We start from the raw sequence: 16,364 nt of genomic DNA, 5'->3' as shown, positions 1-16,364 counted from the left end.
GAATTTCTGGAAATTTTCCTGAGGGGATTTCAGGATTTTTCCCAGGAATGTTCCTGAGAGGAATTTGGGATTTCTGGGAATGTTTCTTAGGAGAAATTGGGGATTTCCAGGAAGGTTTTTGAGGGGAATTTGGGAATTCTTTTCCCGAGGGAATTTGGGAATTCCGGCAATTTCCCTGATGGAATTCTGGGATTTTTCCTGATGGAATTCTGGGATTTTTTCTGGGATTTTTCTGATGGAATTCCATCATTTTTCCCGGCGTTTCCCTGACGGAATCCCCTGGTTTTCCCGGACTCTGCCAGCCCTGCAGCGCTTCAGCGAGAGCATCCAGGAGTATTTCTGCAACCTGTCGGAAGCTCCTGACCCAACCATCCGAGCTGATTGCTTCGCCCAGGAATTCGCCGTCGCCTTCGAGGTTCTCTTCTCGGCGTGGCTGCAGCACCGCGAGCCCAAGGTGGGGAAATTCGGGAATTTTGTCCCCCTGGGTGTGGAATTTTGGGAATTTTATCTCCCTGGGTGGGGAATTTTTGGGGTCAGGAATTTCCTAGATGGCGAATTTCGGGAATTTTGTCCCCCCTGGGTGGGGAATTTCGGGGATGGAATCACATCGGGTTTGGAATTTTGGGGCTAAGAAGCTCCTGGGTGTGGAATTTTTGGGGTTGGGAATTCCCTGGGTGTGGGATTTTGGGGATGGAATCCTCCTGGATGTGAAATTTAGGGATCAGGGAGGAATTTTGGGATGGAATTTTCCCTCTGGATGTGGAACTTTGGGGATGGCAATCACTTTGGGTTTGGAATTTTTGGGGTTGGGAATTCCTTGGCTGGATGAAATCCCCCTGGATGTGGAATTTTGGGATCGAGATGGGACTGGAGCAGGAATTTTGGGATGGAATTCCCTCTGGATGGGGAATTTTGGGGATAAAACTGCTCTGGATTTGGAATTTTGGGGCTAAGAAACTCGTGGCTGTGGAATTTTGGGGATAAAATCGCTTTGGATGTGGAATTTTTGGGGTTGGGAATTCCCCAGATGGGGAATTTTGGGAATGAAATCCCCCTGGATGTGGAATTTAGGGATCAGGGAGGAATTTCGGGATGGAAACTCCCCTGGCTGTGGAATTTTGGGGATGAAATCACATTGGATTTGGGATTTTGGGGCTAAGAAACTCCTGGGTGTGGAATTTTGGGAATTGAGAAGCCCAGAAATTGGGAATTTTGAGGTTGGGAATCCCCTGGATGTGGAATTTTGGGGGTCAAACTTCCCTTTGGATTCAGAATTCCAACATTCCCACATTCCCCGTTTTCCCCTGGAGAGATTTCCCGTCAGAATTCTGGGATTTTCCCAGGTTTTCCTGGATTTCCCATTGGAATTCCAGGATTTTCACAGATTTTCCCAGATTTTCCAGGATTTCCCATCAGAATTCCAGGATTTTCCCAGATTTTTTGGGATTTCCCATAGGAATTCATGGGTTCTCCGGGATTTCCCAGGATTTCCCATAGGAATTCCCGGATTTTCTGGGATTCCCCATCGGAATTCTGGGGTTTTCCCAGATTTTCCAGGATTTCCTGTCAGAATTCCAGGATTTTCCCAGATTTTCTGGGATTACCCATTGGAATTCCAGGATTTTCCCAGATTTTCCGGGATTTCCCGTCGGAATTCCAGGCTTTTCCATGATTTTCCGTGATTTTCCAGGTGCGCCTGGCGGCGGTTGAGGCTTTGGGCTCCATGAGTTCTCTGATTCCCAAGGAAAAGCTGGAAGAGCAAATCCCCAAACTGCTGCCGGCGATTCTGGGACTCTACCGGAAACATCCGGAAGCTTTTCCCATCTCCAAGGTTTGGGAATTCCTGCCGGGAATCCGGAATGTTCCGGAAGGAGCTGGGGGGAGAAATCCTGGGGAGAATGGGATTGGAGGGATTTTTCCAGGATTTTTTTGGGATTTTTCTGGGATTTTCCACAGATTTTTCAGAGATTTTTCCAGTATTTTCCCTGTGTTTTTCCTGGATTTTTCCAGTATTTTTCAGGGATATTTCCAGGATTTTTCCAGGATTTTTGGGGGATTTTTCAGGGATTTTTCCCGGATTTTTCCCCGATTTTCCCTTGATTTTTCCTGGGATTTTCCCCTGATTTTTCCCTGGATTTTTCCAGGATTTTCCCTGTTTTTTTCCCCGTATCGTTCTGGGATTTTTCCAGGATTTTCCCCAGATTTTTCCTGGATTTCTCTGGGATTTCTCCTGGATTTTCCCTGATTCTTCCTGGATCCCAGATTTTTCTGGCATTTTTCTTCTATTTTTCCTGGATTTCTCTGGGATTTTTCCTGGCTTTTCCTGGACCTTTCCCAGACTTTTCCAGAATTTTCCTGGATTTTCCCTGGACTTTTCCCAGATTTTTCCTGGATTTCTCTGGGATTTTTCTTGTATTTTTCCTTGGATTTCTCTGGGATTTTTCCTGGATTTTTCCCAGACTTTCCCAGATTTTTCCTGGATTTCTCTGGGATTTTCCCTGGCTTTTCCTGGGACTTTTCCCAGATTTTTCTGGGATTTTTCCCAGATTTTTCCCAGGCTTTTCCAGAATTTTCCTGGATTTCTCTGGGATTTTTCTTGGTTTTTCCTGGGATTTTCCCTGGACTTTTCCCAGATTTTTCCCAGATATTTCCCAGATTTTTCCTGGATTTTTCTGGGATTTTTCCCAGACTTTTCCAGGATTTCCCTCTCCTCCTCCTCCCCGCAGAGCCTCTGCCAGCTGCTGGACTCCTCGGCGTCCTTCGGCAGCCGCAGTTTGGAATCTCAGCTGGAATCCCTGCTGGCAGCTCTGCTCGCCCAGGTCTGCCATTCCCACGGAATTCTCCCAAATTCCCGCAGTTTCCGGGATCCCCAACCCCCCTTTTCCCGGTTTTTCCCGGGAATTTCCCGTTTTTCCCGCAGATCTGCTCTCCGGCTGATCCCGAAATTCCCTCGAGCGCCAAGAACCACTCGGAGCTGCTGCGCTGCTTCTCCGTGCTGGGTGAGCAGAATTCCCAAAAAAATCCCGGAATTCTGAGAGAAATTGGTGAGGTGGGAATTCCGGGAATTCTCTCTGGGAATTTTGGGAATTTTCTCTCAGAATTCCAGGATTTTTCCCCAGAATTCTGGCATTTTTTTCTTCAGAATTCTGGGATTTTTTCCTCAGAATTCTATTCCAGGAATTCCAGGATTTCTCCCGGAATTCCAGGATTTTTTTCCAGAATTCTGGGATTTTTTCCTCAGAATTTTATTCCAGGAATTCCAGGATTTTTTTCTCAGGAATTCCAGGATTTTTTTCTCAGAATTCTATTCCAGGAATTCCAGGATTTTTTCCCCAGACTTCTGAGATTTTTCTCATGGAATTATGAGAGAAAAATCCCAGAATTCTGAGGAAAAAAATCCTGCAATTCCAGGAAAAAAGTTTCAGAATTCCAGGGAAAAAATCCTAGAATTCTGAGAAAAAAAATACTGGAATTCCAGGAAAAGAATTCCAAGGAAAAAATCCTGGAGTCCTGGGATTTTTTCCTTGGAATTCTAGGATTTTTTCCCAGCAATTCCAGGATTTTTTCCTCAGAATTCTTTTCCAGGAATTCTGGGATTCTTTTGCAGAAATTCCAGGATTTTTTTCCTGTAATTCCAGGATTTTTTCCTGTAATTCCAGGATTTTTTTCTCAGAATTCTTTCCCTAGAATTCTGGGATTTTTTCCCTGGAATTTTGGGATTTTTCCCCAGAATTCCAGGATTTTTTTCCTGAGAATTCTGGGATTTTTTTCCCTGGAATTCTGGGATTTTTTCTTGGAATTCCAGATTTTTTTGCCTGGAATTTCAGGATTTTTTTTCTTGGAATTCTGGGATTTTTCTCCCGGGCTTCTGGGAATTTTTTTTCTCAGAATTCTTTTTTTGGAGTTCTGGGATTTTTCCCCAGAATTCTGGGATTCTTTTCCATGATATCCTATCGTATTCCCAGCCTGCTCGTTCCCGGAGCGAGTGCTGCAGTTCCTGTTCCCGAGGCTGGAGAGCAACTCCGACCGGATCCGGGTGGGATCCATCCTCGTGCTGCGGCACCTCATCAACAGCGCCCGTGAGAGTTGGGAATTGGCTGGGAATTGTTGTGATGGGAATTCTGGGGATTCTGGGAATTGTTGTGATGGGAATTGTTCTGCTGGGAATTGCTGTGATGGGAATTGTTGTGATGGGAATTCTGGGGATTCTGGGGTGGGATCCATCCTCGTGCTGCGGCACCTCATCAACAGCGCCCGTGAGAATTGGGAATTGGCTGGGAATTCATTCTGGGAATTGTGATGGGAATTCTGGGGATTCTGGGGATTGTTCTGCTGGGGATTCTGGGAATTGTTGTGATGGGAATTACTGTGATGGGAATTGTTGCTCTGGGAATTGCTCTGGGAATTGCTCTGGGAATTGCTCTGGGGTCTCTGCAGCACCTCATCAACAGCGCGGGTGAGACAGAGGGATGGGATGGGAATTCTGGGGCTGGGAATTCATTCTGGGAATTGTTCTGGGAATTGTTCTGCTGGGAATTCTGAGGATTCTGGGAATTGCTGTGATGGGAATTACTGTGATGGGAATTGCTCTGGGGTTTCTGCGGAATTGGGCTGGGAATGCTGATCGTGATGGGAATTGCTCTGGGAATTGTTCTGGGAATTGTTCTGCTGGGAATTCTGGGGATTCTGGGAATTGCTGTGATGGGAATTGCTCTGGGGTTTCTGCAGCACCTCATCAACAGCGCGTGGGACAGTGGGATGGGATGGGAATGCTGATCCTGATGGGAATTCTGGGGATTGTTGTGATGGGAAACTCTGGGAATTGTTCTGGGAATTAATTCCGGGAATTGTTGGGCTGGGAATTGTTCTGGGGATTCTGGGAATTGTTGTGATGGGAATTACTGTGATGGGAATTGTTCTGGGGTTTCTGCGGAATTGGGCTGGGAATGCTGATCCTGACGGGAATTGTTGGGCTGGGAATTGTTCTGGGAATTATGAGAGTTGTTCTGGGAATGCTGATCCGGCTGGGAATTGTTCTGCGAATTATTGTGCTGGGAATTGTTCTTCTGGGAATTGTTGTTCTGGGAATCCTGCTGGGAATTGGGCTGGGAATGCTGATCCTGATGGGAATTGTTCTGGGAATTGTTGTGCTGGGAATTGTTGTGGGGATTCTGGGAATTAATTCTGGGAATTGTTGGTCTGGGAATTGTTCTGAGAGTGCTGATCCTGCCGGGAATTGTGCTGGGAAATTCTGGGGATTGTTCTGGGAATTAATTCTGGGAATTCTGGGGATTAATTCTGGGAATTGTTCTGGGAATTGTTCTGGGGATTGTTCTTCTGGGAATTGTTCTGGGAATTAATTCTGGGAATTGTTGTGATGGGAATTCTGCTGGGAATTCTGATCCTGCCAGAAATTGTTCTTCTGGGAATTGTTCTGGGAATGCTGATCCTGATGGGAATTGTTCTGGGAATTCTGGGGATTAATTCTGGGAATTGTTGAGATGGGAATTGTTCTTCTGGGAGTTCTGGGGATTGTTCTGGGAATTAATTCTGGGAATTTTGGGAATTAATTCTGGGAATTGTTCTGGACACTCTGGGAATTGTTGTTCTGGGAATTGTTGTTCTGGGAATTGTTGTTCTGGGAAATTCTGGGAATTGTTCTGGGAATGCTGATCCTGCTGGGAATTATTGTTCTGGGGAATTTCCAGGAATTGTTCTGGGAATTTCGGGGATTCTGGGAATTAATTCTGGGAATTATCGTTCTGGGAATTTTGGGAATTATTGTTCCAGGAAATTCCCCAGCCCCAGGGTCCTCCTGGGAATTCACACCTGCCTGGAAAATGGGGTTGGGATTGGGAATTCTGGGGAATTTTGGGAATTTGGGATTGGGAATTCTGGAGTTGGGATGGAAATTTTGGGGAATTTCAGGAATTCTGGGGTTGGAAGTTCTGGGATTGGGAATTCTGGGGAATTTTGGGAATTCTGAGCCTTTCCAGGGTGGGAAAAGGGAATCCTGGCCTGCTGGGAAGGGAGAAATTCCTGAGGTTTTTCTGGGGGAAAAATGGGAATTTTGGGAATTTCTGTGAGAAAAGAGGGATTTGGGGGAATTTTCATGGGAAAATGGGGATTTGGGGAATTTCTGTAGGGAAAAAGGGGAATTTTAATTTCCATTGGGAAAAATGGGGAATTTGTGGGAATTTCTGTGGGGAAAATGGAGATTTTTGGAAATTGCATTGGGAAAAATGGGGATTTGGGAAATTTTTGTGGGAGAAATGGGGATTTGGTGAAATTTCCTTTGGGAAAAACAGGGATTTTTGGGAATTTCCATTAAAAAATGGGGATTTTTAGGAATTTCCATGGGGAAAAATGGGGATTTTAAGGAATTTCCATTGGGAAAATGAGAACTTTTGGGAATTCCCGTGGAAAAAAAGGGGAATTTTGGAAATTTCTGTGGGAAAAAAGGGGATTTTGGGAATTTCAGGCTGAATTCCCATTTTTTTCCAGCTTCCCAGATGGAAATCAAGAAACCTTTCCTCCTCAGCTCCATCAAGCTTCCCCTGCAGGATGGAAACCCCAAGGTATCCCAGGGCTGGAATTGGCATTCCCGTGGAATTCCCGAAATTCCCAAATCCTGCTGCCATTCCCATTTTCTTCCATTTTTCCACCATTTTTTGGTGGCTTTTTTTCCCCAGAATTCCCTTTTTCTCCCATTTTTCCCCATTTTTTCCCATTTTTCACCCTTTTTCCCCATTTTTTTCCAGCTTTTCCACCATTTTTTCCCATATTTTTCCAGTTTTTCCCCATTTTTTCCAGTTTTTCACCATTTTTTCAATTTTTTCCACCATTTTTCCCTTTTTTCCCCCACAGTTTTTCCACCATTTTTTGGTGGCTTTTTTTCCCCGGAATTCCCTTTTTTCCCCATTTTTTCCCCATTTTTTCACTATTTTTTTCCCATTGTTTTGCCAGTTTTTTCACCATTTTTTCACTGTTTTATTCCCAATTTTTTCACCCTTTTCCCCCCATTTTTTCCAGCTTTTTCCCATTTTTTCCCCTATTTTTCCAATTTTTTTCCCATTTTTTCCAGTTTTTTCACCATTTTTTCCAGGTTTTTTTCACCATTTTTTCCAGTTTTTTTACCATTTTTTAACCTTTTTTTTACCATTTTTCCACCATTTTTTGGTGGCTTTTTTCCCCCAGAATTCCCTTTTTTTCCCTGTTTTTTCACCATTTTTTCACTCTTTTCCCCATTTTTTTCCAGCTTTTTCACCATTTTTCCCATATTTTTCCAGTTTTTTCTCATTTTTTCAAGTTTTTTTACCATTTTTTCCATTTTTTTCCAGTTTTGTCCCATTTTTTTTCACCCTTTTTTCACCTTATTTTTCCCATTCTTTTCCAGGTTTTTTCCCATTTTTTTTCCAGTTCTTTTTCCCTTTTTTCCAGTTTTTTTCCCATTTTTTTAGCAGGTTTTTTTTCAGTGTTTTTCCACCCTTTTTTCCCATTCTTTCCCCATTTTTTCACCATTTTTTCCAGACTTTTCCCCCCATTATTTCCCAGTTTTTTTCCCATTTTTTCAGGTTTTTTCCCTGTTTTTTCACCATTTTTTCACCATTCCCCACCATGTTTTCACTGCTTCCTTGTGGGTTTTTTTTTTGTGGAATTCCTGTTTGTTCCCATTTTTTCCCATTTTTTCACTGTTTTTTCATCATTTTTTCCCCCATTTTCCTCCCTTTTTTCCCAGATTTTTCTCAGTTTGTTATTTCACATTTTTTCCCCAAAATTTCCATTTCCCCCATTTTTTCACTATTTTCAGTGTTTTTTCACTAGTATTTTACTGTTTTTTCACCATTTTCCCCCATTTTTCCCATTTTTTCATTGCTTTTTCACCATTTTTCACTGTTTTTTCACCATTTTTTCATGTTTTTTCCCCATTTTTTCCCCATTTTTTTCCTGTTTATTTTTTCATGTTTTTCCCCCAAAATTCCCAATTTCTCTGTTTTTTTCCCCATTTCCCAGGTGAGGAAAGCTCTGGTGCAGCTGATCAGTGCTTTGGCTCTCCATGGCTTTCTGGAGCAGCCAGGAGGAGAAGCTCTGCTGGAATTCCTGCTCAGGCAGTGCTGCCTGCCCTGCCAGGGGGTAAAAATCCCAATTTCTGAGCCTTTTCCCACTTTTCCTGCTCCTTTCCTCTCCTTTCCTCTCCTTTCCTTTCCTTTCCTTCTTTCCCCCCTTTTTCACCTCTTTTTTCCCCATTTATTTTCCATTTTTCTCCCATTTTTCTTCCATTTTTCTCCCATTTTTCTCCTACTTGTAGCCCATTTCCCCCTCATTTTTTCTCCCATTTTTCACAATTTTTCTCCCATTTTCTCCCATTTTCCTCCAATTTTCCCCATTTTTTCTCCCATTTTTCCCTTTTTTTCTCCCATTTTTGTCCCATTTTTTCCCCATTTTTCTCCCATATTTTTCTCCTTTTTGTAGCCCATTTTCCTCTCATTTTTTCACCCATTTTTCCCCATTTTCCCCCCTTTTCTCCCATTTTTTCCCATTTTTCTCCTATTTTTAGCCCATTTTCCCCTCATTTTTTTCCCATTTTTCTCCCATATTTTCCCAATTTTTCTCCAATATTTTCCCTTTTCCTTCATTTCTCTCCCATATTTTTACCATTTTTCTCCAATATTTCCCCATTTTTTACCTCATTTCTCTCCCACCTTTTTCCAACTTTTTCCCATTTATTTTCTGATTTTCCCCCATTTTCTCCCATATTTTCCCCACTTTTCTCCCATTTTTCCCCAATTTTCTCCTATTTTCCCTCATTTTTCCCCTTTTTCCTCCCATTCTTCTCCCATTTTTCTCCCATTTTCCTCCCATTTTCCCCTCACTTTTCTTCCTTCTCCTATTTTTCTCCTCTTTTCTCCCAGTTTTTCCCCATTTTTCTCCCATTTTTCCTTCATTTTCCTTCATTTCTCTCCCATATTTTTACCATTTTCTCCAATATTTTCCCCATTTTTTCCCTCATTTCTCTCCCACCTTTTTCCAACTTTTTCCCATTTATTCTCCTATTTTCCTCCCATTTTTCTCCTATTTTTCTCCATTTTTCCCCATTTTTTCTCCCATTTTTCCCATTTTTTCTCCCATTTTTCTCTCATTATTTCTCCCATTATTCCCCATTTTTCTCCCACTTTCCTTCCATTTTTCTCCCATATTTTTCCCATTTTCCTTCATTTCTCTCCCACATTTTCCCAATTTTTCTCCAATATTTTCCCCATTTTCCCCTCATTTTTCTCCCATCTTTTTCCAACTTTTTCCCATTTATTCTCCCATTTTCTCCCATTTTTCTCCCTTATTTTTCCCACTTTTCTCCCATTTTTTCTCTCATTTTTCTCCCATTTTAACTCCCATTTTCCCCTCACTTTTCTCCTTTTTTTCTCCCATTTTTCCTCTCCTTTTTCTCCCATATTTCCCCCTCTTTTTCCCTTTTTCCCTGCTGTATTTTCCCCATATTTTTCCCATATTTTCACCTTTTTTCTCTCCCATTTTTCCCACATTTTTCCCATTTCTCCCCCCTTTTCCCCCCTTTTCCCTCCTATATTTTCCCCATATTTTTCCCATATTTTCCCCTCTTCTCCCTCCCATTTTTCCCCCATTTTTCTCCCTTTTTTCTCCCTTTTTTCTCCCATTTTCCCCTCACTTTCCCCCATTTTTCCTCTCATATTTCTCCCATTTTTTCTCCCATTTTCCCCTCACTTTTCTCCCTTTTTTCCTCCCATTTTTCTCCTCTTTTCTCCCATTTTTCCCCCATATTTCCCATTTCTCCCCCCTTTTCCCTCCTATATTTTCCCTGTATTTCCCCCTCTTTTCCCCCTTTTCCCTCCTGTATTTTTCCTATATTTTCCCCTTTTTTCCCCCATTTTTCCCCATTTTTCCCCCCAATTCCCAGCTTATTCTCTCCTCCTCTCCTTTTCCAGAATCCTGGAATTCCCGACGGAGATTCCGAGGATTTCTCCAATTCCAGCCTCCGGAAAATCAGCGTCGACACTTTGCTGCTGCTCAGCACCACTGTGGACAGGATGAGCCACGTGGGTTCTCTGGAATTCCCAAAAAACCCTCGGAATTCCCGGAAAAAACCTTTCAGAATTCCCAAAAAAAACCCCTTGGAATTTGCACAAAAACCCCCATCAGAATTCCCAAAAAACCTCTCAGAATTAAAAAAAAAAAAAAAACCTTAGAATTCCAAAGAAAAACCCTCAGAATTCCCAAAAAAACTCTCTTGGAATTTGCAAAAAAAATTTCCTTGGAATTCCCAAAAACAACCTTTGGAATTCCCAAAAAAAACCCCTCAGAATTCCTAAAAAAATCCCTTTGGAATTCCCAAAAAACCCCTTGGAATTTGCAAAAATAACTCCCTTGGAATTCCCAAAAAAACCCCCCCAGAATTCCCAAAAACTCCCTTGGAATTTGCAAAAAAAACTCCCTTGGAATTCCCCTAGAAAACCTTTCAGAATTCCCAAAAGAAACTCCCTTGGAATTTCCAAAAAACCCTGCCGGAATTCCCCTAAAAAACCTTTTGGAATTCCCAAAAAACACCCCTTGGAATTCCAGAAATAAAAGCCCTCAGAATTCTGGGAAAAAAACGCTTGGAATATTCAAAAAAACACCTTGGAATTCCCAAAAAATCCTCAGACTTCCCAAAAAAAACCCCTTTTTCCCATTTTCCTCCCATATTTTTCCCTTTTTTCCCACATCATTTTTCCCATTTTTTCCCGCAGCTCCCCTGGCCCTTCCTGCTGCAATTCCCCATTTTTCCCACCATTTTTCCCATTTTTTCCCTGCAGGTTCTCTGGCCCTTCCTGCTGCAATTCCTGCTCCCTGCCCAGTTCAGCTCAGCTCTGACTCCTCTCTGCCGAAGCCTCACTTTCCTGGCTGGAAAAATCCGGGAAGAGCAGCTGGAAAACGGAGCCAAGCTGCTGCCGGAGCCCCACGGTGCGTCCCGAAAACCCCGGAAAAACCCCGGAAAAACCCTGGAAAATCCCGGAAAACCTGGGAATTCCGGATCCTCGAGAATCACCCCACAATGGAGGAATTTATTGATTTTTTTTCCCGTTTTTCCGGCTTTTTTCCCAGGGAATATTCCTTCCCCGCACGCCCTGACCGCCAGGCTGCTGGTGAGTTTTCTGGGAATTCCAGAATTCCCGAGGGGGGAAAATGTGGGAAAATCCCAGGAAATCCCCAAAATCGTTCCCAGGGAAGCTGCCCAGGGGCTGGGAAGGTCTGAGGTGGGAGAATCCCGGAATTCTGGGAAGATCCGGATGATCCCAAAGGTTCCTTCCTGCCCAAAGCGTTCCGGGATTTGGGAATTCCAGGATTTTAGAGTTCCAGGATTTTAGGATTCCAGGATTTTAGAGTTCCATGATCTTAGCATTTCTGGAATTTAGGATTCCAGGATTTTATTGTTGTCTGATTTTAGAATTATAGTATTTTAGAATTCCATTATTTTACCGTTGCAGAATTTTAGTATTCCAGGATTTTAGAGTTCCATAATTATAGCATTTCTGGATTTTAGGATTCCAGGATTTTGGCATTCCCTGATTTTAGAATTCCCAGATTTCAGCATTCCCTGGGGATTTGGGGTGGAGAACCAGAATTCCAAAGGCTCCTCAGCATTCCCAGCCTCACATTCCTGCTTTTCCATCTCATTTCCTATCCCTGCCTTTCCCTGCTGGGAGTTATTATTATGGACTTTCCTGGCTTTATTCCTGCTTTTCCCGTTTTTCCCGTTTTTCCCCAGTTTCATTCCTGTTTTTCCCATTTTTCTTATTTTTCTCACTTTTCCCACTTTTCCCACTTTCCCCAGTTTTCCTGTTCTTCCCATTTTTCCTACTTTCCCCATTGTTTCCCCCATTTTCCCATTATTTTTCCTGTTTTTCCCATTATTTTTCCCCATTATTTTTCTCACTATTTTTCCCATTATTTCCCCCATTTCCCCCATCATTTTTCCCATTATTTTTCCGATTATTTTCCCATTATTTCCCCCCTTTTCCCATTATTTTTCCTGTTATTTTCCCCATTATTTTTCCTATTATTTTCTCATTATTTCACCCCTTTTTCCCATTATTTTCCCCATTTTTCCCATTATTTCACCCCTTTTTCCCATTATTTCCGCCATTTTCCCATTATTTTTTTGTTACTTTTCCCATATTTTTCCATTATTTTCCCCATTTTCCCCATTATTTTTCCCATTATTTTCCCGTTATTTTCCTGTTACTTTTCCCATATTTTTCCTGTTATTTCCCCCATTTTCCCATTATTTTTCCTATTATTTTTCTCACTATTTTTCCCACTATTTTCCCCATTATTTTCCCATTATTTCCTCAATTTTCCCCATTATTCCCCCATTATTTCCCCCATTATTTCCCATTATTTTTACTGTTACTTTTCCCACTACTTTCCCCATTATCTCCCCCATTTTCCCCATTATTTTCCTATTATTCCCCCATTATTTCCCCATAATTTTCCTATATTTTTCCCATTCCTTTTCCCACATTTTCCCATTATTTTTCCCATAATTTTCCCATTATTCCCCCATTATTTCCCCATATTTTCCCCCATTTTCCCATTATTTTTCCCATTCCTTTTCCCACATTTTTCCCACATTTTTCCCACATTTTTCCCCCATTTTCCCGTTACCCCAGGCCGTCTCCTCCCGGCCCTACCTGGGGGATTTTCGGGGTTTCGCTGCTCTCCGGCTGCTCCGCGAGCTCCGAGTTCATCCCGACCTGCAGAAACTCTGGGAGAAGGAAATCCCAATCCTGCTGGAGCTCCTGGAAGGTGGGAAAAGCTCTGTTTGGGATCGGCATTCCCGGATTTCTGGGGTTTGCGGGGTGTTCGGGGTTTTCCGGGAGTGGGGAGATCCTGGGAATGGGATTTTATGGAATTTGATGGGATTTGATGGGATTTTTCTGTGATTTTATGTGATTTTTCTGTGAGTTTATGGGATTTTCCCTAGATTGATTTTGTGGGATTTTCCTGAATTCTCCTGTGCTTTTATGGGATTTTTCTGTGATTTGATGTGATTTTCCTTAGATTGAATTTATGGGATTTTCCCGTGATTTGATGGGATTTTCCTGTGATTTACTGGGATTTTCCCTAGATTGATTTTATGGGATTTTCCCTTGATTTTATGGGATTTTCCTGTGATCTTATGGGATTTTCCTGTGACTTTATGGGATTTTTCCTAGATTGATTCTGTGGGATTTTCCTGAATTTTACTTTGATTTTATGGAATTTTCCTTTGATTTTATGGGATGTTCCCTAATTTGATTTTATGGGATTTTGCTGTGATTTTATGGCATTTTCCTGTTATTTTTTGGGATTTTCCCGTGATTTTATATGATTTTTCTGTGAGTTTATGGGATTTTCATGTGATTTTATGGGATTTTCCCTGTGATTTGATGTGATTTTCCCTGTGATTTTATGGGATTTTCCTTTGATTTTATATGATTTTCCTGTGATTTTATGGGATTTTTGCTTGATTGATTTAATGGGATTTTCCCTAGATTGATTTTATGGGATTTTCCCGTGATTTTATGGGATTTTCCCATGATTCTATGGGACTTTATGGGATTACTTTTATGGAATTTTTCCTATGATTTTATGGGATTTTCCCATGATTTTATGGGATTTTTCCTAGATTGATTTTATGGGATTTTCCTGTGACTTTATGGGATTTTCCCATGATTTTAAGGGATTTTCATGTGATTTTTATGGATTTTCCTGTGATTGATTTTATGGGATTTTCCTGTGATTTGATGGGATTTTTCCGTGATTTTATGGGGTTTCTATGGGATTTGCCCATTTCTCCCAAATTCTATGGGATTTTCCGGGTGCTGCTGATTCCCGTTGGGAATTCCTGCCAGGATCTGGGGGAGGTTGGGAATTTTGGGAATGGGTTGAGTGGGAATTTTTTTGGGGAATGGTTTGTCCTGGTTTTTGGGTGGATGGGATGGAATTTGTGGGATTTATGGGATTTATGGGATTTATGGGATTGATGGGATTTATAGGATTTATGGGATAATTGGATCCATGGGATTTATGGGATTTAATGGGATCCATGGGATTTATGGGATTTAATGGGATTTATGGGATTTAATGGGATCCATGGGATTTATGGGATTTATGGGATTTAATGGGATTTATGGGATTTAATGGGATTTATGGGATTTATGGGATTTATGGGATGGAATTCCACAGTCCTCTCACAACCCCATTCTCCCTAAATCCATTCCCACCCCCTGGAATCAGAGCTTTTCCAGCTTTTCCTGCCCCAATTCCCACATTCCCAAATTCCCACAATCCCATTTTTTAAAATTTTCTTTTTTATTTTCTTTTCATTGGGGAAAATGGGGAAAAAAATGGGGGAAAAATAAGGGGAAAAAGTGGAAAAAATGGCAAAATGGGGGAAATGGGGAATTCTGTGGGATTTTGGGAAGAAATTCTCAGGATGGATTCCGGCAATCCCAGTTTTTTTTATTTCTGTTTTCCCAGAGAACACAGAGAATTCCCTTTGCCAGCAGGAATGGGAGGAGAAGCTGCTCCAGGTGAGGAGAATCCCAGGAAGTCCGGGAATGGTGGTTTTTCCTGGGATTTTCCCTCAGGAAAAGGGTGGGAAAAGGGTGGGAAAGTCCAGTCTGGACGGAATTCCAGAGGGTCCTCCGCATTCCATGGGAAATTGGGATGAGAAATTCAGAATTTCAAAGGGATTTGGGGTTGGAAACCAGAATTCCAAAGGGTCCTGAGAATTCCGTGGGATTTGGGTTAGGGAATCCAGAATTCCAAAGGGTTTTTGGCATTCCATGGGAATTTGGAGTGGAAAATCAGAATTCCAAAGGATCCTTAAAATTCCATGGCGATTTGGGTTGGAAAATCAACATTCCAAAAAGTCCTTAGAATTCCAAAGGGGTTTGGGGTTGGAAACCAGAATTCCAAAGGATCCTTAAAATTCCGTGGGGATTTGGGATGGAAAAGCAGAATTCCAAAGGGTCCTGAGAATTCCATGGGGATTTGGGTTGGGATCCCAGCATTCCATGAATTCCGGGAATTCTGCCTTTCCCGGGATTCCCACGGCGAATTCCCTCTCCCAGTTCCTCCGGGAATCCCTGGAATCCATCGCAGACAAATCCTGGATTTCCTCCTTGGCGTCGGAGATTTTCCGGCAAATCGGCAGCTCCGAGCTGGAAAAGGTGAGGATCGGGAATTCCCGGATTTTCCCATTTTTCCATGTTTTTCCCACCAGAATTCCCGGATTTTCCCATTTTTCCGGGTTTTTTCCCACCAGAATTCCCGGATTTTCCTGTTTTTCTGGGTTTTTTCCCACCAGAATTCCCAGATTTTTTTTTTCCCCCCAGGATTTCCTCTACAAATCCATGGGGACGACGTTGGCTGTTTGTCCCGACAAGGAATTCATCCGGAAGCAACTCCAGGAAATCCTGGAAAACGCTCGATACCAGGAGGAGGCCGAGAGGGAGGTGAGGGAGGAAAATTCCCGAGGAAAATTCCCGGAGTTTGGGGCCCTGGAGGGATTTTTGGGAATGTTGGGATGGCCGGGAATGTGGGGGGAGTTGGGAATTGGGATTTTCCTGAGGGAAACAGCAGCGAAAGTGGTGGAATTGCTGGAGATTCCGAGCGAAATCCTGGAATTCCGGAGAATTTCCGGTGAAATTGTGGAATTCCGTGGGATTTCCCGATGGAAATCATGGAATTCTGTGGAAATCCCGACTGAAATCCTGGAGAATTTCTGCTAAAATCGTGGGAATCATGGAATTCTGTGGAAATCCTGGCTGAAATCCTGGAATTCCAGAGAATTTCCGCTGAAATCGTGGAATTCTGTGGGATTTCCTGGTGAAAATCAAGGAATTCTGTGGAAATCCTGACCGAAATCCTGGAATTCTGGAGAATTTCTACTAAAATCATGGAATTCTGTGGGATTTGACTAAAATCGTGGAATTCTCTGGAGCCTCGATCGAAATCATGGGAAATTCCTGGGATCCTATTGAAAATCCTGGAATTCCAGAGAATTCCTGCTGGAATCATGGAATGCCAAGGAATTCCTGCTAAAACCATGGAATTCCGGAGAATCCTGACTGAAATCCTGGAATTCCACGGAGCCCCAAAATAAAATCCTGGAATTCCTTGGAATCCTCACTGAAATCAGGGAATCTTTACTAAAATCATGGAATTCCAGGAGAATTCAGGTTAAAATCATGGAATTCCGTGGGAAACTCCTTCTAAAAACCATGGAATTCTGTGGAATTCTGGCTAAATCCATGGAATTCCAGGGAAATCCCACAAAAACCCTGGAATTTGGGGTTGGTTTA

The 16,364-nt window shown here is 42.4% G+C and overlaps 1 protein-coding gene across 3 annotated transcripts in view; it reads left to right on the top strand.

Moving 5' to 3' along the window:
- The window catches only part of MROH1 (maestro heat like repeat family member 1), a 58,085-nt gene that overhangs the window by 7,656 nt on the left and 34,065 nt on the right, over positions 1–16,364 (top strand). For all 3 annotated transcript variants that reach the window (XM_085053914.1, XM_085053912.1, XM_085053913.1), the window contains 14 exons: positions 303–454; positions 1,691–1,831; positions 2,727–2,819; positions 2,921–2,999; positions 3,966–4,079; positions 6,505–6,578; positions 8,014–8,133; positions 9,960–10,070; positions 10,827–10,974; positions 11,116–11,156; positions 12,684–12,819; positions 14,536–14,588; positions 15,132–15,230; positions 15,396–15,515. In XM_085053914.1, the coding sequence (XP_084910040.1) occupies positions 303–454; positions 1,691–1,831; positions 2,727–2,819; positions 2,921–2,999; positions 3,966–4,079; positions 6,505–6,578; positions 8,014–8,133; positions 9,960–10,070; positions 10,827–10,974; positions 11,116–11,156; positions 12,684–12,819; positions 14,536–14,588; positions 15,132–15,230; positions 15,396–15,515 (1,481 nt within the window). The remainder of the gene's footprint in view (positions 1–302; positions 455–1,690; positions 1,832–2,726; positions 2,820–2,920; positions 3,000–3,965; positions 4,080–6,504; positions 6,579–8,013; positions 8,134–9,959; positions 10,071–10,826; positions 10,975–11,115; positions 11,157–12,683; positions 12,820–14,535; positions 14,589–15,131; positions 15,231–15,395; positions 15,516–16,364) is intronic.

Source organism: Lichenostomus cassidix, chromosome 2, assembly GCF_008360975.1.
Source record: "Lichenostomus cassidix isolate B80296 chromosome 2, HeHo_3.0, whole genome shotgun sequence".
Taxonomy (NCBI): Eukaryota; Metazoa; Chordata; class Aves; order Passeriformes; family Meliphagidae; genus Lichenostomus; species Lichenostomus cassidix.
This window is presented reverse-complemented; position numbering and strand designations above follow the sequence as displayed.